This window comes from Trichosurus vulpecula, chromosome 4 (genome assembly GCF_011100635.1).
Source record: "Trichosurus vulpecula isolate mTriVul1 chromosome 4, mTriVul1.pri, whole genome shotgun sequence".
NCBI lineage: Eukaryota > Metazoa > Chordata > Mammalia > Diprotodontia > Phalangeridae > Trichosurus > Trichosurus vulpecula.
In genome coordinates, this window is record NC_050576.1 from 280983980 (window position 1) to 281004691 (window position 20712).

At 53.4% G+C, this 20712-nt stretch overlaps 3 protein-coding genes across 4 annotated transcripts; 2 read left to right on the forward strand and 1 right to left on the reverse strand.

Annotated features, from left to right (window-relative positions):
• The first annotated feature begins 212 nt into the window (after positions 1-212).
• GLB1L (galactosidase beta 1 like) lies at positions 213-6679 on the forward strand. Its single transcript, XM_036758185.1, is given in 18 exon segments — positions 213-486; positions 488-616; positions 618-674; positions 966-1132; positions 1448-1598; positions 1758-1818; positions 3390-3484; positions 3571-3745; positions 3831-3889; positions 4002-4123; positions 4228-4268; positions 4434-4552; positions 4719-4793; positions 4914-5003; positions 5153-5266; positions 5547-5678; positions 5921-6136; positions 6287-6679. Coding segments are annotated over 18 exon segments (2073 nt in total). The 5' UTR covers positions 213-417; the 3' UTR covers positions 6488-6679.
• Positions 6618-12370, reverse strand: ANKZF1 (ankyrin repeat and zinc finger peptidyl tRNA hydrolase 1). The gene is made up of 13 exons (XM_036758184.1): positions 11972-12370; positions 11404-11534; positions 11211-11313; positions 10901-11112; positions 10083-10195; positions 9839-9986; positions 9329-9557; positions 9021-9146; positions 7916-8387; positions 7692-7803; positions 7382-7549; positions 7153-7232; positions 6618-7000 (listed from the first exon to the last, which is right to left on the reverse strand). Exons 1-13 carry the CDS (start codon positions 12111-12113, stop codon positions 6880-6882), a joined length of 2157 nt encoding a protein of 718 aa, XP_036614079.1. The 5' UTR covers positions 12114-12370; the 3' UTR covers positions 6618-6879.
• Positions 12275-20465, forward strand: ATG9A (autophagy related 9A). Of its 2 annotated transcripts, none has more exons than XM_036758183.1 (16): positions 12275-12608; positions 13425-13482; positions 13925-14053; positions 14148-14191; positions 14412-14476; positions 14701-14862; positions 15466-15607; positions 15698-16446; positions 16575-16728; positions 16831-17010; positions 17205-17453; positions 17758-17936; positions 18119-18236; positions 18374-18596; positions 18950-19095; positions 19426-20465. In XM_036758183.1, the coding sequence occupies exons 3-16, from the start codon at positions 13951-13953 to the stop codon at positions 19429-19431; spliced, it is 2520 nt and encodes an 839-aa protein (XP_036614078.1). In that variant the 5' UTR covers positions 12275-12608; positions 13425-13482; positions 13925-13950; the 3' UTR covers positions 19432-20465. The 2 variants fall into 2 exon arrangements, with proteins under 2 accessions (XP_036614078.1, XP_036614077.1); XM_036758182.1 differs by having other exon boundaries at positions 12280-12644.
• Positions 20466-20712: the final 247 nt, after the last annotated feature.

Below are 20712 nucleotides of genomic sequence, written 5' to 3' on the forward strand. Positions count from 1 at the left end.
ACGGCCCCCGGTATCCTAGCAACCGCGAGGCGCCGGGACCGCAGTGAGCCTGGAATCCCGAGAGCCCGCGTCCGGCGGGTCGGGCTCCGGGTGCAGGTCCAGGGCTCCCTTAGGCATTAGCCCCGCCAGGGCCTTGATGCTCGGGACCGGCAGCCCCCCCCCCACGCTGGAGGTAGGCGTGGGAGCCAGCGGGGCTGGGCCCTAGGAAGGACTCCAGCCGCACCCCTTCCCTCGCCCTCTCTGGCGCTTGGAGGACCCTCTCCTCCTTCTGGGGGTCGGGCCCGAGCCCCGAGCTCCGGACCGGGCTCCTCCAAGCTCCGTGTCCCCGCCCGGCTCGGGGAAGCCAGCCCCACCCCACCACCCGTCACGGTCTGGGCATCACCCCCCTCGGTCCCCTCCCTGAGGCGGCTTCATCCCATGCCCCAGACATCCATTCATCCACCCACTCATGAGTTCAGCCTACTCGGTTTTCGGGTTTTGTTTTGCTCTGTTTCGTTTTGCTAGAGGTGGGGGACTACGTCTTCCGCAGGGGGAGGGGGCGCTTGGGGATCCGCCCCGCCCAGGAGTAGGACCACGTGACGTGGCCGGCGGCCTTCGCAGAGATCGGCCCCAGCTACGCCATGGGCCGCGGGGCGCAGCTCTGGCTACTCTACCTGCTCCACCTGCTGGCCCAGGTGAGCCCGGGCCGGTGCCTCGGAGTGAGTGGGAGTGTCCTCGGGAGCGGGGGGTGGGGCCTCGGGGCGGGCCGGTGCGTCCCCGGGAGCAGCGGGGAGGGGCCTCGGAGCAGGCCAGTGCGTCCCCGGGAGCGGAGGGAGGGGCCTCGGAGCGGGCCGGTGCATCCCCGGGAGGCGGGAGGGGGGCCAGTGCGTCCACAGGAGCTGGGGGGAGGAGTGGCACGGCGAGCGACCCCCACCCCTTTCCTCATCCTTCGTCCCTGACCAGATGCCTCTCCTGCCTCACCCTAGGCAGCCCCCAGATCCTTCGTGGTGGATCGGGATCGGGGCGTGTTCCTGCTAGATGGGGTCCCATTCCGCTACGTGTCGGGCAGCTTGCATTACTCCCGGGTCCCCAGCCAGCTTTGGTCCGACCGGCTCCACAAGATGCGCATGAGCGGCCTCAACGCGGTGCAGGTGTAAGGGGCTTCCTGAACCCTGATCCTAGAGACCCCCTCTTAGGGGGGCTGGGCGGGCGAAAAGAGAGCAGAATGCAGCCGGGAGATGGCTGGGGCAGTGGGGTAGAGGTGGCGGAGGACAAACGGTGGGAGAAAGGCTCCTAGGATTGCAGCCATCTAGGCCAATCCCCTCATTTACTGGAAGAATATGGGGCTCACAGTGTCTTGTCACAATGGTAGTGACAGGGGAAAGAAGAGTGGTAGAATATCCTTACCTCCTCAGCCTCCCTGGACCCCTTCCCACTGTGGGGCCCTTTAACCTTTTTTTCTCACCAGTTATGTGCCTTGGAACTATCATGAGCCACAGCCTGGGGTCTACAACTTCCAAGGCAATCGGGATCTGGTGGCATTTCTGAAGGCGGCATCCAGTGAGGACTTGTTGGTAATTCTGAGACCAGGCCCCTACATTTGTGCAGAGTGGGAAATGGTGAGTTGGAGAAGGGACAGGACGAAGCTCATTCATGTCATTTCTTACTGACCAGCCCAGCCCAGCCCATTCCTTTCCACCCTCACTCATCAGTCCTTCCTTTACCTTCTCATTTCCTTTTTATCTATATCCATATTTTTGTGTTTATGTCCTTCTCAGGGTGGTCTCCCATCCTGGCTGCTTCGAAAACCTGACATTGTCCTAAGAACCTCAGATCCAGGTGAGTTTGGGTACTAAAGGCCAGAGTTAAAACTAAGAAGACCAGAAGTTTGGCTGGTCAGGCACTACAAAGTCAGGAGATGATGAAAGTGGTAATTGTCCCAGATACTTTGAAATGGACCTGGTAAATAGATCCTAACCAGCGCATTTCAGCCAATGAGAAGGGCTTTTTGGTATTTGGCCTCACCTAGTTGGGTTGCTTCCTAAAGAAAATTGGCCTTGACTCAGCTGGTCCAGGTGGCAGGAAACCTTGCTATAGGGAGGCCTTTCCCATCATGTTTCCTGGCACCTTATGTGGTCACCTTACCTGTGTCAGTTGCTCTTAGCAAGTCATTCAGCTGGGCAGGAAATAAGGTTCCTTCCTAGGGAGAATTCCTTAGGAAGTTTCCTTGATCAAGTAGGTTCAAGTAATACGGAATGGGTTGAAAAGGGTACAAAAGGAAGAATGGGTACAAAAGGGTTAAAAAAACACTGCCCTGAGCTGATTCTCAGATGATATCCTTAGAGTAGTCCAGAAGTGGGCCAGTGGGCCTTGGGGAAAATCTCCATCACTGTGAGGCCTTCAAGGCCAGGCTTGGACAATTACTTGTTACAGATACTGTAGAGGGTTTCATGATTCACATGGTGGGGGGGCGGGGTAGACTAGATAACTCTGAGCTCTCTTCCAATCATACAGTTCCATGATTTAGAGCTAAAGGAAACATTTCCTAGGAAACTCAAAGATACTACATTCAGATAATATAGATGGCACTAGACCTTTATGATTTTAAATCTCCAAACAGTTCCTTATTGTTCACAGGGGAGAGAAATCTGTCTCTACACCCTTTAGTGGCATTGATGGCTCTTCTTTGAAGCTCAGAATCTTTGGGGGCTTGTGACTGTCTCCCTGAATTAATAGTATTTTATCCATTTCAATCCAGTCCAACAAGTATTTAACGGCACTATACTAGCATTGGTGACACAAAAACAAGTCTCTGACTTCAAGATGCAAGTCATTAAGCATATATATGCTAATTGGAGCAGGTTTTATGATGCTTAGCCACAATCACTCTGGTGCCAAAGGCCATCAGCTCTCCATCTAGTCTGTCCTGTCTGACTCTGTACAAGATGCATTGGTTGGTCTTTAGGGAAGAAGAAAGAAACTTAGGGCTCCCTCCTGTTGAATGGCATCTGGAACACCTGTTAGTGGCATGCCACTCTTCCTGCCTTCTATGGGTTTCTGGGTTTTTGTCTGCTCTTCTCTTTCACTCTTTTCTTCTACTCTTCCATTTCCTTCCTGTTTTCCTCAGTTGACACCTTAAGCCTGTACTGATACAAAGGGCTCCTTGTAGCACTCCAAGGTGCTGAACTTCCAGGCTTCCTGTGTCAGAGTCTCAGTGAGCTGTAAGGTGGGTGCCTGCTTGGTTCTGAGTTTTTAGTGATTCCCACATTCACTGGTAGGAGAGCTGGAAGAGACCTTTGCCCCAAGGTGAAGAATGCTCTGGGTTTGTGACCATCTGTGTTCCAGGAAAGCTGATAGCTGAATGGGGAGAAAAGTCATAATGGAGCTCAGGCAGACTTCTTTCCTTCTAGACTTCCTTGCTGCAGTAGACTCTTGGTTCCATGTCTTGCTGCCCATGGTGCAGCCGTGGCTCTACCACAATGGGGGCAACATCATCAGTGTCCAGGTGCAGAAGCAAAGGGGTCTGGGAGGTTAGGGGAAGAGGTCTGTTTTACCTTTCAGTCCAAACTTACTGTCTCATCTCTCTGACAGGTGGAAAATGAATATGGCAGCTATTATGCCTGTGACTATAGATACATGAGACACCTGGCTGGGTTATTCCGGGCACTGCTGGGGGATGAGATCTTCCTGTTTACCACAGACGGGCCTGAAGGGCTCAGCTGTGGCACCCTACAGGGACTCTATTCCACTGTGGATTTTGGCCCAGGTCGTCTGAGGAGAGGGTATGGGTAGGGTTTAGGGAAGGTGCCCTCTGACCTGTGACATCATGTACCCCTTCATTCCTACTGCAGCTGACAACATGACCAAGATCTTTGCCATGCAGCGGAAATATGAGCCCCATGGGCCCCTGGTGAGGGGGGCGGGGAAGGGGAGCCAGAAGACAATGCCTATGAGGGAGGGCTATGGTTGGTTCCCTTCTCCTTTCTCTATCCCTCATCTTTTCTCTTCATCTAACTCTCCAGGTGAACTCAGAGTACTATACAGGCTGGCTGGACTACTGGGGTGGCAATCACTCGACAGAGGATATAAAGTCTGTGACTAGTGTGCTACAGGACATCCTGGAGTTGGGGGCAAATGTGAACATGTAAGTGGGCAGTGGAAGAGGGTTAGGGATGGTAGCTGAGCTTCCAAATGCAGACGACTTAGGCAAGTCACACCATGTTTCTCCTGTCCCCTTCCCTGCTTCAGGTACATGTTTCATGGAGGCACCAACTTTGGCTACTGGAACGGTGAGTCCAGGACAAGCTGGGAGCAAAACCACAGGAGTGGAGACAATTCTGCCTTTGAAGGACAAGCTGAGGGTGGGAAGTAAGAGGAGGCTAATTGCTACTGCTCCTCTCTGCTGGCAGAAGTTCTCCTGGCTGCTGGGCTAAGTTTTTCTTCTAACCTCCCAGGTGCTGATTGGAAGAAGGTCTACCTACCAGTCACGACCAGTTATGACTACGATGCACCTATCTCTGAAGCTGGGGACCCCACACCGAAACTACTTGCCATCCGAATGGTCATTAGCAAGGTGCCTGTCAATATTATGGATCCCTGTTATTCTCCTGAGGAGCTTAAGAGGCTTAAAATGTGGGGGATTTTAAGGGGATCCTGTGTAGGTCTGGGGAGGGGTGGGTCATTATAGTTGTGGTTTTCTTATTCCTGATGGCTCCTGACAAAATCAATGTTGGGCTTAGTTCCAGGAACTTCCCTTGGGGCCCTTGCCCCTCCCTAGCCCTAAGATGAAGTTTGGACCTGTGACCCTGAAGCTGGTGAGACCTCATCCCACTTCTTCATTTAGTTCCATCTTTGAGGACTCCTTCCCTCTTCCGTAGTTCCCCTCTAGCTACCCCTTTTCTGTTCTTTCCAAATTTCCCTCTGCTTTCAAATAGGATGGTGGTCTGCTGGACTTTCTACATGTCCTGTGTCCTGATGAGCCCATCCACACCCATTTACCCCTAACTTTTGAGGCTGTCAAGCAGGTGAGGCAACCTACTCTTCTCCAGCTGGCCAGACACCCTTCAACAGCCTTATCCAAGTATCTAACCCTGCTCCATGTCCCCAGAGTCCCTTAAAATACCCCATGTGTTTTCTCATAGCCCACCTTAATTTCTTTTTTCCTCAATACTAGGATTATGGCTTCTTACTGTACCGGACATGGCTGCCCCAGAACTTGACAAAACCAACTCAACTCTGGGTCCAGAACAATGGTATCCATGACCGTGCCTATGTGATGCTGGATGGGGTAAGAACTCAGTTCCAAGACCCCTCAAGGTCTCCACCTCCTGAGCCCACCTGCCTCCCACTCTGACAAACCTCCCTGCTCCTCTTTGCTGCCCTCTGCTCCCTATTTCAGGATGGCTAGCCTAAACCTTTCTCTTTGTGTTGAGGGGGTGGAGGTGACTGGGAGCTGTGGGGAAGCTCTCCTTGCCCTGGGAGGGCCTTGGTATGGCTTCTGTGATAAGACAGAGGAATAGCAGTGAGGCCCATACTAGCTTCCACTTATTTCCCTGTCCTGGTCACAGGTGTTTCAGGGGATTATGGAACGAGACAAGGAAGAAGCACTGTTTTTGACTGGGCAGGCGGGATCCACGTTGGATGTGCTGCTGGAGAATATGGGGAGGATCAGCTTTGGATTCAATGTCAGTGACTTTAAGGTGGGGCAGCTAGGAATCACTCTGACCCTCCCCCTGTTGATCCTCTGCTTTTAAAGTCACATCACTGACTCAGTGGGGAACCCATCAAGATCCTGTAGGGAAAGGGAAGTGGTAGGAGGTGGGGGAAAGAAAATGGGACAGAGAGAACAGCTTTTTCCTGCCTATGTGCTTGGAATTGCTAAATTAGGTTTGGTCTAGGAGTTTGGTAGGTAGAGAATAAGTTTCATTTGCCCACCCCACAGGGCCTGATACAGCCTTTGGTCCTGGGGAAAGTTGTCCTCACTGACTGGAAGCTCTTTCCTCTGAATATTGATGCCCTTATGGACTCAGATAATAGGGTATTTGAGACCCCAAAGCACGATATGAAGTCTCCCTCTGGCCCTGCCTTCTACTCTGCAACTTTTCGACTCCCAGGTCCTGCCTGGGACACATTTCTATACCTTCCAAGTTGGACCAAGGTATTGGTGGGAAAGCATGGAGGATGGGTGTGTGTGTGTGAAGGGAAGGTAATAACCCTGAGGATAGTTTCTTCCCTACCTTATCTGAGAGTCCCAGGGAGGGGACTTGTCTATTCACAAGGAGTACTGACCCTTCCCTTCTCCCACTAGGGCCAAGTCTGGATCAATGGGTTTAATCTGGGCCGTTACTGGACAAAACGGGGCCCACAACAATCACTCTACGTGCCAGGACCCCTACTTTTGCCCACAGGTGCCCCCAACAGCATCAAACTGCTGGAGTTGGAGCATGCACCTCCTGGGACTCAAATCCAGTTTCTGGACAGACCTCTCCTCAATGCCACTATACACTAAATACACTGTTGCTGACCTTCAGCTGACTGCCCTAGGGAAGGGCCATCCCAGGCCCTGGGTGTGAGGTGTGGTTCTGTGGCTTTTCCTGATGCCTGGTTTGGCAGAGAGGTTGGAGATGTCCAACTGAAATGCTGTTTCTTTATCCAACTTTATTGCATTAAATTTCAGAGACTCCATACCCTTCTCCCTCCACACACGTCTCTGGCAGTGTTTTTGCTTGGACTCCTCTGACACTCCCTCCTCCCTCTGACTTTTTGCATCCTTCTTTGGTAGCACAACAGAGGTATGAGTGAGGGTGGAGCAGGAGTTGGAGGAGAAACCGAAAACCAGCCTGACTCCATTTCCTTTGGAGCTCCCTCCCCCCAATAGGCCTAGGGAGGGCTGCTGAAAGGTCAGGACAGTGGCCTTCCTCCCTGGCGGTGCTCCTGCAGGCATCGTGTAGAGCAAAAGGAGAAGTCAAGATAGTGAAAGGGGACAAGGCCCTGAAGAGAGGCCCCACAACCCCAACAGCGCCTGAAGAGAAGAAAAAGAGAGCTGGGCAGGTAGTCGAGTCTCCCCATAAACTCTCCCCAAACTCCTGCCTGCTAGGCACTGTCCTCTCACCCCACTTCCCAACAGTCCTGAGGATACTGTGCTCTATCCACTCCCACCCGTATCCCCTGTACCTTGTGTTGGAGAGGCTAGGAATTGGAGGAGCTGGAGTCCCAAGCTGGGCAGCCAGTCTGTACTCAGCAGCCAAAGCTCTCTGAGAAGAGTAAGCCACAGTAAAGATGAGACACCCACCACTGCAGAAGGGACCCCAATGGAAAAGAACTTCAGAATGGATAAAGTGCCACATTTCTAAGGAAATGGCAGGGTTGGATAGAAGGAAAACTCTTGAAGCTACCATCTCACCTTCTCACGGTCACTGAGGGCAGCAAATCTCTGCTGCTCCTCCTGCTCACGCTTCTCCTGCTCCTGTTGTTGGCGACGCTGCTCCTCCCGAAGCCGCCGAGATGCCTTCTGCTCACGACGACGAGCAGCTCGATTCGCCTCCATCTCTGCTGTCAGGGGCCCTGGGACCTAGGGAGTTTCAAGGAAGGTATAAGTTAAGCCCCACCCTAGCTCAGGGGAAACCCTCCACAAGAATCTAGAGAAGTTTTCAGATGCTAAATGCTACATGAGGCTTAGTCTCCTCCTGCCCCCTCACCCTCCCAGCTCTCACTTGGGCTTTGCTGTAATCATGGGCATCTGGATTTTTCTCCATGAACTTGCGGAATTCATTACGTGTCATTTTGTCAGCTGCAACTGCGTATGGGGGCCGGGCACAGGAATCCCTGTGGAATGAAAAGAGAACCAGGTCGGTGCCCATTCTCCTCAGTGTCACTTAGGGAGAAAAAGGATCCAGCTCAAAGGTCTCGGTGTTGGAATTCACTTTCCTTCACGAACCTGACTGTGGGATCGGCACCGTTCTCCAGCAGTAGTTGGACCACTAGTCCCCTGCCGGCTGCAGCTGCTGCATGTAGCAGGGTGGAACCACCAGAGCCCAATGGGGCACTGACCAGAGAGAGGACTGTCGTGTCGGAGGGGAGAGCCTCCAGCTGGTGTTTCAGTTTTCCAACATTTCCTGCACGGCAGGCTGCCCACAGAGCATCCCACAGCTCCTGCTGCCCTGTGGTCCTAGCCTCCTCCTGGGAAGGCTGCAGAGGTACCATGTTTTCCTGGATTGTCTGTGAAAGGGGCACAGTTTCTTGGGGAGAGTGTAAAGCCATCTCTACCCCAGCCCCAGCCTCCTGGCTCTTCTTCTTCCTTTTTCTTCTTCTCCTCTTGGGCAATAATTCAAACTCACAAAGATCCAGGGTTCCCAGGGTCAACTCCACCAGCTCTAGCTCCACAGGAGAGCTGCCTTCTCCTTCAGACCCTGAAGAAAAAAATGGAGTGTCACATTAGCAGTTGTAAGGATGTGATGATGGCATCTGTGAGCTACTTGGGTACGTGAGAATGTATAAAGATAGATAAACCCTATCACTGAGAGCATAATTTAAAAAAAAAACACTGTCAATCATTAATAACTACCATATTAAACACAGAAACTGCCAGTCAATACTGTGAAGATCAGCCCAGCAGGGACAGAGGAAGACAGAAATTCATAGAAGCAAACCCAGGAGAGTGAATACTAGCAAAACCAAAGGCTCGTAGCTTTGTTTTAATGACATCTTGTCAGTACAGTAGTTTATGATCAGAGACATACAGCAGGTCTGGCCTGAGAAGTCACCAAAACAGGCTGTGGCTCCTCATTCTCTCCCTGAAAATCAAAGCTACCCTGGCAGACACCCATCTCTACTGTCTCTCCCAGAGTAAAGCACAAACTTGAACTGGGAAGCTAGTGATAGAAAGTATATGCGTAGGGCACAACAGAAAAATAGATATCCTCATGGGAAAAGAGGAAGATGAACTCAAATTCTGCTACCTTTTTGCTGAAACACCTGGAGGGGGAGAGAAGTTCTTTAAGGCATGAGACAAACTCTTTGTACTTGACAAGGAAGAGACTCACCACTTGGCCCAAGCACCTCATCATCACTCGGATCCTTCTCCTGACTGGTCATCTTCTTTTTCTCACTTTTCACTTTCCAGTCAGCCTGAGGAGAATCCAATCTGGTCATTTCCCTTGGGTCTTCTCCTGTACCAAAACAGGAGGCTGTGACCAGTAGGCTCCCCAGTAGGCTCAGGATAAGGAATACCAGGGTCCTCACCATGAAGATGTGGCTGGGGAGCCCCATAGGGACCAAATGGTTCCCTTTTCCCAGAAATTTGGGTCAGGGAATAGGAAGAAAAATCTGATGATCTGGGCTAAGCTCTCACCATGAATGTGCACCATGGCCAGCACCTGAAGTACACGTTGAAGCTCTCGGAAGGTGGGTCTACGAGTAGCAAGGGGAATATCCCAGACACGGGGATCCCCCCGGTGCAGTGGTGCTCCATGGCCCCCGAAGAAGAGAGCCCGGCCAGATCGGGGAGCTCGCAGCAGTATAGTCCCTGCCTCCCCCAGTGGCCCTGCCCAGCCTGGCCCTGCCAGCAGCTCGCGCACCTCCTAGAAGAGACAGCAGCTCAGCTCCACAGGCTATGTTCCATCCTCTGGCCAGACAGTGACTCAGGAATCATAGATTGAGGGGAAGACATAGGAGGGTTAAAAATTAAAGGGAGTAATGCCCCTGGAGATTTCCACTCTAAAATTTCTCCTAAGGAAAAAGCAATAATTATTTAAAAAAAATAAAGGGGCAAAATCCTTCCTATTCCACTTATGTTTGAAGAAATTGAATCAAAGGAAAAGAAAATTTTGAGAAGAGATTCTGAGGGGTCTTAATGACCCACCTTGTATAGTGCAGCTTCATTGTAGCGCCTCAAGTTGGCTCCAGCAGAACGAGAACCTCCAACTCGGGCATCCTGAAGGCCCTGGGCTGTCCCCCGTCGTGCCCGGACAGTGTAGCGGTGAAATGTTTTGTGTGTCACTACTTCTCTCCTATAAACAGTATATTCAGTCCTGAAGGTCAGAGGGCTTTTCTGAGAAACTAATCCTGGATTCATCTCAATACCCCATTCAATTCCTGTTTATTACCCTCTGAAGACAGCACCAGCAAAGTGACCAGCTGCAGCCATGAGGACCACACAGCATTGAGGACCCCCACCCTGTAGGGTCTGCAACAAGAATTCTGCCTCCTCTGTGGGGTCCTACGAAAATAAAGAAAAAAAAAACAAGCTCAGCCTGTTGTATCTTCTGCAATCTGCTTTCAGGACTTAACAATTCACTCTTAGAAGCCCCTAGGTGGTACAGTATAGTACTGGCCCTGGAGTGAGGAAGACCTGAGTTCAAATCCAGCCTCAGACACCGTATGACCTTGGAAAAGTCACTTAACTTCTCTCAGTCTCAATTTCCTCATCTGTAAAATGAGGATGGTAATAGTAACACCAACCTCCCAAGGTTGTTGTGAAGACAGATATTTGTAAAAGACTTTGCAAACTTTAACGTGCTATATGAATGCAAGCTATTATTATTACCATGCCACCACCAAAGTACAGACTACCTCAGGGGTGGGGAGCCTGTGTCCTTGAGGCCACATGTGGCCCTCTAGGTCCTCAAGTGCAGCCCCTTGCCTGAATCCAAACCACAGAACTGGGGATTTGTTCTGTAAAGTTTTTATCCAAAGCGAAGCACTTGAGGACCTAGAGGGCCACATGTGGCCTCCAGATTACAGGTTCCCCACCATTCCCATGTGTGCCCCTTTAGCACGGTGCTTGGCACGCAGCAGGTGTTTAACGTTTGTTCAATCGGTCCAAACTCAGGGAAGAGGTGAGAGATAAATATACAAAATGGAAGTCTAGGATAGAAGGGACAAAAGGGTTGGAGCCAACAAAGAAATTGAGGGAGTTACTTGCCTGACGAGGCCCCAGGAGACATCGAAAGGCAGAGAGGAATTGGCCCTGAGCATTACAGAAGAGGACCCGGTGTGCGAGACGGGGGAGGTGGGAGTCTGCTCTCCCCAGCCTCACCACCTCCTCATTCAATGGATCTAAGCCCTCTAACTCAGCCTTTTCTGTGTCCCAGTCTGAGTCGGAGTCTTCTGAACCCGAGATGCTGGAGAAGTCTCCTAGGGACAAGGAGGGGAACTTGTGTTATACCCCTCAGACCTTCCCCAGATTCCCCGGCTGAACCCCTCCACGGGCTGTACCTGTCCCCACTGGTCACCTGAACTGCTCTGCTTCTCAAATTCGGGGGCAGACAGGGGAGGTTGGCCCTTGAGGCGCTGCTTCAGATTAAAACGATGCCAATCCAACGTGTAATGCTCCCTCTGGGGGAAAGACAACGGGAAAGCCGACTGGGCATGAGCCCCAGCTCCACCGGATCACCGGCCCCTGCCCCGCCCGCTGCAGTCCGGTACCTGATCCTGGCGGCTTTGGAAGGACTGGATGCAGGCCGAACAAAACATGCGATCGGAGACTTCGCTGTGCCCCTTGGGCACGTGCCCCCCGGGGACGTCCTGCTCCCTGGGGCTGGCCGCCTTCTCTGACTCTGGAGTGAAGAGAGGGAACCTCAAGAACGTCCCGGGGACCACCGGACAGTGACCGCTAAACAGAACCGGCGCTAACTAGGCCTCCGGCCCTTCTCCCCCGACCTGCACAAGACCCCGGCTCATCCGGTGCAGCAGATGTTCCCGAAAAGCGCTGTCCAGGGTGAACTCTTAAAATCCACTTAAAGAGCACTGAGGGTGCTAGGAGTTCGTGGGGAATTCTGTATTTTTGCCAAGAAAAAAAAAACCCAAAACCCGTACACCCAAGTTGTGATTTCAGATTCCGAAACAGGATTTGTGTACAGCACAGCCGTCGCATCCTCCCACAAAAGGGACGCAGTTACAGGAGGGGCCGGGTGCCCGGGGAGTAGCCCCTCCCCCGACAGGAGCCAGTATTAGGAACCCTCCCCCGCCCCAACCCTCCGGGGGCCCTCACTACCTGGGCCAGCCGGGGCCCGGGCCAAAGCCTCTCCCTGCGCCCGGCCCACTAGGCGTAGGCCCTGCAGGAGCGGGTCGCCCGCCCCGAGGTCAAACACGGACACGGAGGCCGGAGGTGAGGCTCGAACCGGGCCGGGCGGCATGGCGGCAGCGAGCGCCTCAGCTTCCACATTCAGCAGCCGGGGCGCGACTGGGGCCCCTAGCCACCTGCCCGTTACCAGGGCGACGGGCTCAGGCGGTGACTGCACAGTGTCGGCGCGGCCCACGGGAAGGTCCTCGGTGCGTGGCCCTCCCTGCCCACGGCGCCTCAGTCCCACTCAAATCCCAGAAACACCACCTCGGGTCCGTCACTACGGGGCCCCAAGAAGGACATTCCGCGGCGCCGTCTCTTAGCCTCGCCCTCTAAGTAGCCTTGTATTGGTTCCGCTAAATCTCCACCCGCTACACGCCACATGTCCCACCCCCATAGCAAGCGATTGGTTGTCGCATCTCCACCCCCTGTAGTCATTGGTCCGACTGGCTGCGGGAGACAATGAGTGGCATCAGCCCGGCCTAGTGCTCAGGATTGGGGCCGGAGTCGAAGCCCTGGACGCCAGCACTTCCACCACTGCCTGGGCTTAAGGAGGAGCAGAGGACCGGTAACCGGCGACGGAGAGCCCGGGACAGGACGGGGCGTACGTGCCCACTGAGCCCGGAACGACCGGGGCTGGAGGGGGGAAATTGTGGGGGAGGAGGAGCGGGGGCGCGCGTGCGGCGGGTAATTGGGGGGAACCGGGCGGGGACGCGCGCTCCGGGTGTTTTGATAACTGGGCACGCGCGGGCGGGGGCGCGCTCCGGGAAGGGGGCGGGAGGTGGGGGTCCCGGAGCGCGGGGTCAGTGTTCGCGGCCCCGGAGCGGTGGGCAGGGGGCGGGGCGGGCCTGGGAAAGGCCCCTCCTCGTAGAGCTCCGAAGGCCAAGCCGGGAAGGAGGCGGCCCGGGGGAAACCTGACCCCGTGGCTGCGGTGACCCTGAGGCCGACCCTGGGTCTGCTCTGGAAGGCATTGCCTGGACCGTGGAGGGGGGGAGGGGGGCAGGACTAGGTGCGGGCGCGTCTGCCGACGAGTTCCAGAAAGGGAAGCGTATTCCAGGAGGGCTTCACTTTAGCCCCGTATGGGTACGGTCAGAGTGGCCCCTAGAAGGTCAGTTAATAAGGCTCAGGGGCAGAGGCAGCCTGGGCACCCTGACCTGGGGTCTACACCGATTTTAGGTGCTCCTAAGGCGGATAGAACGTGTCCTGGGGTCCCGAAACTCAGAGTAGCTAGCTGTGCTGCCCACATAGGCGGAGGAAGTACTTACTACCACCACTAGTGCCCAGCCAGCCTCCTCTTGGGGTGATCTGTCCCTAGCTTCATTTTCCTCTGTTAGCCTCATTCCTCCTCCCACCTCCATTGTCTGTCTGACACCTCCTCCTGCAGCTGCAGAACTACTTGGGCATCAAACACTGGAGTGGAGCAAATGCTGTCCATGGAGCTGGTAGGTTCCCTAAGAGTTATGTAAACCCTTTGTTCATGAAGTGCTTCCTTATCGGTGATTAATCAATAGGTCAACCAAGCAAGCATGATTGCCACTTTTATTCTTATAAAAGACTGAGGATACTCTTAGGTAGAGTAGGGGGAAAAATCTGTTATCCCTTTAAGCGAAAGTGAAACTCATTCCCACTTGACAGGCCACACCTAAAAATCAGCAATATCCTAGCAAAGGCCAGTAAAAACTCCATAAAGCCTTGTTGAGTGACTTAGCTGAAGCCAGGAATCACAACTCCTAAATCAGGGCTCTTCCCTCTACACTATAAAGCCTCATTCCGAAAGGAAGCTGGTGATAAAGATTGTTTTAGAAGTCTTTCCACTCTTTGTTCAATTTGGAAGATTTAGGTGCTGAACCAAAAATATCCCCCATTTTTCTCTATTCTTTTGAGGTGGACAAGGCAGGTAGGCGGTGGTGATGGCACAGTTTGACACAGAGTACCAACGGCTGGAGGCCTCCTACAGTGACTCACCCCCTGGAGAAGAGGACTTGCTAGTGCATGTCCCTGAGGGCAGCAAGTGTGAGTCCCTGGGAAGAGGGTGTTGAGGCAGCTTGGGATGCCCCTTGGTGGGCAGGGAAGGGGTGTCCTGACTTCCTTCTCCTTATTTTCACAGCACCTTGGCATCACATTGAAAACCTTGACCTCTTTTTCTCTCGGATATCCTTTGGTATTGGGTTATGGGAGAGGTGACTATACCCAAATTCAAGGCGAGGAGGGGGTAGCATTGAGACTGTACTCCTAGGAGCAGAGATGGAGTTAAGAGGGTTAAGGGTTAAGAGGAAGATGTCCTGGTTGTAGTTGATGTGTCTTTGGGACCCACCTTCTTTATGAGATCCTGGTCCCTCACTCACTCCAAGTGCTTTCTTAACGGCCACACGTCTATAACCTTCACCAGAAGAATGGCTTTACCTGCATGCTCATTGGGGAGCTCTTTGAACTCATGTAAGTAGACTGAAGTGTGAAGGGCTTCATCCTCCTGATTCCATATAGACCATTCAGCCCAAAGATAGTGGACATGGCCTCTGAGCTGGAGCCACACTTCCTCCTTTTGGCTTCTTTATCCTATCCCTCACCACCTACATGTCCTTTTCATCTCCTTTATGTCTCGCTGGTGTTTCCCTGACACTAGGAGATAGAAGCACCTTCCTGCTTCTTTCTCCCCTTAGGCAGTTCCTCTTTGTGGTGGCCTTCACCACCTTTCTGGTCAGCTGTGTGGACTATGACATCCTCTTTGCTAACAAGATGGTGAATCACAGTCTGCACCCCAGTGATCCTGTCAAAGTCACACTGCCAGATGCTTTCCTGCCTGCCCAGGTTTGCAGTGCCAGGTAAGGGCCCTAGGTGATATAGATGCTAGAAAGCTTCACTTGTTATTTGGGCAATGTGCATTAGCTGGACCAGGCAGCAAGGGGCCTTAGGAATTCAAAATAACGTTTTAAGCTTGAGACTCTGTCGTAATTATGCAAGACCCTACTGATAACAGAAAGACAGCTACACCTTAGTTGATGTTCCTTTCCTTTGAAGATGCCCTTTTTCTGTAAATTGTTTTTAATTGATGACATTGTGTTCCTCATGTGTGTAAGATATAAAACCTTCCCTGTGAAACTTACTCTTTGGGAAGAGAAGTTTTAAGTCTATATGTCAGCCTCAGTGTGTGTGTGTCTCACTTGGATAGCACTTGTTCCTGAGCACATTTTGCTGCTTTTTTCCTTAACATGGGCCAGTGCATGTTGAAGGTAAAACTGGTAGCCACCTTGGCTACCGTCATACAGTCAGTTGGAGGGAAGGTGTGTGTAGGATGCCGACCCTGCCCTAGAACACAAGCCCAGACGTAGCAACAGGCTTGCAGAATGGCCTTCAAGGGCAGTCTGTACAAAAGGTAGGGAGGCAGGTGGGTCAGAGTGCTACATACTGGCTCCCCTTCTCACCAGAATCCAAGAGAACGGCTCCCTTATCTCCATTCTGGTAATTGCTGGCGTCTTCTGGATCCACCGACTTATCAAGTTCATCTACAATGTTTGCTGCTACTGGGAAATTCATTCCTTCTACCTGCAGGCACTTCGCATCCCTATGGTAAGACAGGCTGGGGGAGGCCAAGATGGGGAGATGGTGGGAGGGACAAAGGAGCTCAGCTTCCTGGGCCCTTGCCCTTGCTTTTTTCAGTCCACACTTCCATATTGCACATGGCAAGAGGTACAGGCGAGGATTGTGCAGACACAAAAGGAGCACCAGATCTGCATCCACAAGCGGGAGCTGACAGAGCTGGACATCTACCACCGTATCTTACGCTTCCAAAACTACATGGTGGCACTTGTCAATAAGTCACTCTTGCCACTGCGTTTCCGGCTGCCTGGCCTGGGGGAAGCCGTGTTCTTCACTCGTGGCCTCAAGTACAACTTTGAGCTCATTCTTTTTTGGGGGCCTGGCTCCCTGTTTCTTAACGAATGGAGCCTTAAGGCTGAGTACAAGCGAGGTGGTCAGCGTCTGGAGCTGGCCCAGCGGCTCAGCACCCGCATCCTCTGGATTGGCATTGCCAATTTCCTTCTCTGCCCTCTCATCCTGATCTGGCAGATTCTCTACGCCTTCTTCAGCTACACAGAGGTGCTGAAACGGGAGCCGGGGGCCCTGGGTGCCCGCTGCTGGTCCCTCTATGGTCGGTGCTACCTTCGCCACTTCAATGAGCTGGAGCATGAGCTGCAGTCACGCCTCAACAGGGGCTACAAGCCAGCCTCCAAGTACATGAACTGCTTTCTTTCTCCACTTCTCACGCTACTGGCCAAGAACGGCGCTTTCTTTGCTGGTTCCATCCTGGCGGTGCTCATCGCTCTCACCATCTATGATGAAGATGTGCTTGCTGTAGAGCATGTGCTCACGACTGTCACGCTTCTGGGAGTTGCTGTCACTGTCTGCAGGTGAGTGGGGGTGATCGAGGATTGAGAGAGGACATGTCTGCAGAGGTAGCTGCGGAAGGGGAAGGTCTCTGCTGTTTGCAGGTAAGTAAGGAATAGACCAACTGCCTGGCTCTTCATCTCTTTTCTAGATCGTTCATACCTGATCAGCACATGGTGTTCTGCCCGGAGCAGCTGCTTCGAGTAATCTTGGCTCACATCCACTACATGCCTGACCATTGGCAGGGCAATGCCCACCGCTCTCAGACCCGGGATGAGTTTGCACAGCTTTTTCAATACAAGGCGGTGAGGAGAGCTGAGGTTGGGTCTATGATAGCAGTCGGGGGAGGAGCCCCTGCGGCTCAGCTGAGCCTTTCCTGGCACCTGATCTGGCCCCTTCCATTTCAGGTATTCATTGTGGAGGAGCTGCTGAGTCCCATTGTCACTCCTCTCATCTTAATCTTCTGCTTGCGCCCACGTGCCCTGGAAATAATCGACTTCTTCCGAAACTTCACTGTGGAAGTAGTTGGAGTTGGAGACACCTGCTCTTTTGCTCAGATGGATGTTCGACAGCATGGTCATCCTCAGGTGATGGAGGAAGAGAGCTCATGGAGATCCCTGTCATTGATGGTTGTGTCCCCCCCCACTCCCCTAGCAAGTTACAGAGCTGCCAATTGGCTCCCTGTCAGGCAGGGGAAGGCTGTCACGGCAGGGACAAGTGAAGGGGTTCATGAGTGAGGAGACCCATAGCTTCTCTAAATCACAATTTCCTCCATCTGCAGTGGATGTCTGGGGGCCAGACAGAGGCCTCAGTTTACCAGCAGGCAGAGGATGGGAAGACAGAGCTGTCACTTATGCACTTTGCCATCACTAATCCTGGCTGGCAGCCACCTCGTGAGAGCACAGCCTTCTTGGGTTTCCTCAAGGAACAGGTTCAGCGAGATGGAGCTGCAGCTGGTGTCCCTTCAGGGGGACCCCTTCCTGAAAATGCTCTCTTCACTTCTATCCAGTCCTTACAGTCTGAGTCAGAGGTATGTCTTGAGAACAAGGAGGTGGGAAAGGTAAAGCCTGAGCATGAAGGTGTATGGGCCCCAGGTGGTTTGGGTTGGCAGAGAAACTCACAGACCCTGCCCAGTGCATACAACATCAGAGCCTCATCCAGTCCAGCCTTCATTGTACAGGGGTTGACCCTGGGCCTTTGGTCTGTGACATCTAGAGTGGGGGAGGGAGGATTAGAGCCAGGCCCTCCTATTTTCTTATAAGGGAGAGAACCTTGGAGAACGAGGGGATCATCTCTTCTTCCGAATCTTCTAAACTTACTCTTCGTCTTTGTAGCCACTAAGCCTGATTGCGAATGTGGTGGCAGGCTCATCATGCCGAGGCCCACCATTGCCCCGGGAGCTGCAGGGTTCCAGACATCGGGCTGAAGTTGCCTCTGCCCTTCGTTCTTTCTCTCCGCTGCAACCTAGCCAGGCCCCCACAGCTCGAGCACCTGGCACTCTGAGCGGTTCCGGGTGAGCAGGAGTGAAGGGCAGAGCTCATCAGCAGACTCTCATTTGGGGAGGGGAGGGAGGAGAGAAGAGGGGAACAACTCCAGGAGTTTGTCTGGGTCCCAGGAGAGGAGTGCTCTGCTTTTGAGAAGCAGACTCCTCAGGCTCTTGGGATAAGAATTGTGTTTTGGGGATATGGGGAACAGAGTGGATGCCCGGACAGCCAGTTCTGGAAGCAGTGTGTGGGAGGGGCAGCTGCAGAGCCTCGTGCTATCGGAGTATGCTTCCACAGAGATGAGCCTTCATGCTCTCTACATGCACCAGGTTAGTAGGCTGGGACTGGAGGCAGAGGTGGGTGGGAATCAGCAGTCCAGGGAATGGCAAACTTGACATTAGAAGGGTTATTGGGAATAGGCCTTTTCCTCTGATGCCATGCTGACTAAGCCCTCTAATGCCCACAGTTGCACAAACAGCAAGCCCAGGCAGAACCAGAGCGGCATGTATGGCACCGACGAGAGAGTGATGAAAGTGGGGAAAGCGCCCCTGAAGAGGGAACAGAGGGGTCCCGGGCACCTCCCACTCTCCCTCGTTCAGCCAGCTATCCTTGTGCTGCTCCTCGGCCTGGAGCCCCAGAGACCACTGCTCTACAAGGGGCCTTCCAGCGACGCTATGGGGGGATCACAGGTATGAGATGTCCAGAGGTGAGGTGGAAAAAGAGAATCTGGTGAGGAGACAAGGCCTGTAGAGGAAGAGAGAGGGTTTGGGAACAAGGGACAAAAGAAAACCGAGTCCTGGACCCCAGTTCTGTTTCTTACACTTGAGCATCTCAAGATCATGAGCAAATCACTTACTGCCTTAGTTTCTTCATCTGTAAAATATCGATATGGGGATAACAATTCACAGAGTAGTTACCACACAGGATGAAGCCTGAGCATGAAGCACTTTGAAAACTCTAAAGCATGCTGATACAGATATTAGCCATTGTTGCTCCTTGCCCACTTTCCTTACTTCATCTCAGCTGTGGATTTCTTCTCTAGATTCCGGCACTGTGCCCCGGGCTCCCTCTCATTTCTCCCGCCTCCCCCTTGGGGGATGGGCAGAAGATGGGCAGTCAGCTGCAAGGCACCCTGAGCCTGTGCCAGAGGAGGGCTCTGAGGATGAGCTGCCACCCCAGGTACACAAGGTAAGGCTGACACAATACAGAAGATGAAAGATACCCTTGAGAAACAGTATCACCAGGTTCCAAAACGAAACAAGGATTTAAGGCTAAGGCAGGGGACTTCTGCACTTAGAGAAAGGACCAGTGCTCCCCATTAGGATGGTTGCCTAGCACCGTGCCTCGCACAGAAGACGTGCTCACTGTTTGTTGGAGTACTGTAAAATCATGTTGCTAGTTTGCTTCCTTTCACAGACTTAAAAATACAGCTTTTCTGTCCCTTTACATCTGTAACTATCAAGGGAATGTTTCAGAACTACCTCTAAGCCAAGCTCCCTCTCTTTCTCCTCTCTGCAGGTGTAGCTGAGGCTGAGGAAGGCCCCAGGGCCTCATTGAACAGAAGCTGTCCCTGCCCACCACGTGGCTGAGATCAGCTGAATGGGAGGAATCCCTCCGGATTTGCTGCCTGGCTCTGCGCTGTGTTTGTCTGAGCAGGGGCCAAGGGAGATGCCAACTCTATACTCAAAGTAGTTCCAGAGAGTGGAAGGCCGGCCCTGGCAGCTGGAGGGCCCGGGGACACTGGACACTGGCTTTGTCCCCACACCCCCATCCTCTCCAAGTGTGGTGCTAGGAACCAGCCCCAAGTCCCGGCCACAGCACTGCCACCTCTCCCCTGCTGCTGCCTGCCCTGCCAAGGCTTACCTCCCTGACCTGCCCACTGGGGTGCCTGTGCCAACCGTGAGGAAGCTGTGCCTAGGCCCTCCCCCCTCCTCATTTTGGTGGGAGGAGGGGAGCTAAGTGATCAAGGAAACATCCTGCCCTCCCTCCTGGCCCTGCCTGCCCCCCCTGCTCCCCCGGAGCTTGTGTGTTTGCCCCTGCTAGGGCTTGGCTTTTGCTTTGCACAGCTCCCTCTGGCTAAAGCCAGCCCTCGAGACCCTGGGGGAAGGCTATGTTTTGTTTTGGGTTTTTGCTTTTTTTTATTTACAGGAGCAGGACTTTGGAGCTTCTGACTTCCTAGGTTTTGGCCCTCCCCCCTTCATAGGTGGGCCCCTCGGAGCCTCCTGTAGGTCCTTCCATTCTAAGCCCTGCTGCTGCTGTCGCCCCTGCCCCACCTCCCTCCCCTCCCTATCTACTGCTTTGCAAGTGGGGCAGGCTCTGCTCCAGGGCTCGGACTACCCGTCAGGACTACAGTTTCCGGCATGCAGCGCGTAGGGGCGGGGTCGCCGGTCCCCTCCGGCCCATCGCTTGCGCGTTGCATGCTGGGATTCAGTATCTCCACGCCGGGCACCTGGAACCACTGACCGAATTGCTATGGTGACTTTTGGGTCTGGAGTGGCGGAGCTCACGCTATAGGGCCGTGTACAGATGGACGGCATTGAATAAAAGAGGGACTTTGATTCGGTTGTGGTTCCCTTACTGTCTGGTGTCCCTGGCGGCGCTCCCCTATTCCCGGCCCAGCGCCGAACTGTTGCCCTCTTTGCCCCCCGCCCCCCACACCCACAGGCGGGGGCAGGCTAGAGGAGAACAAGCCCGGCTCGGAGAAGCCGCCGTTTTCCGGAGAACGCCGGAGAGGTTGTGCGATAGGTCGGTTTTCACATCCAGGACCCCCAGGCTCTAGGTTAGCTCCGTCACGTGACGCTGTGT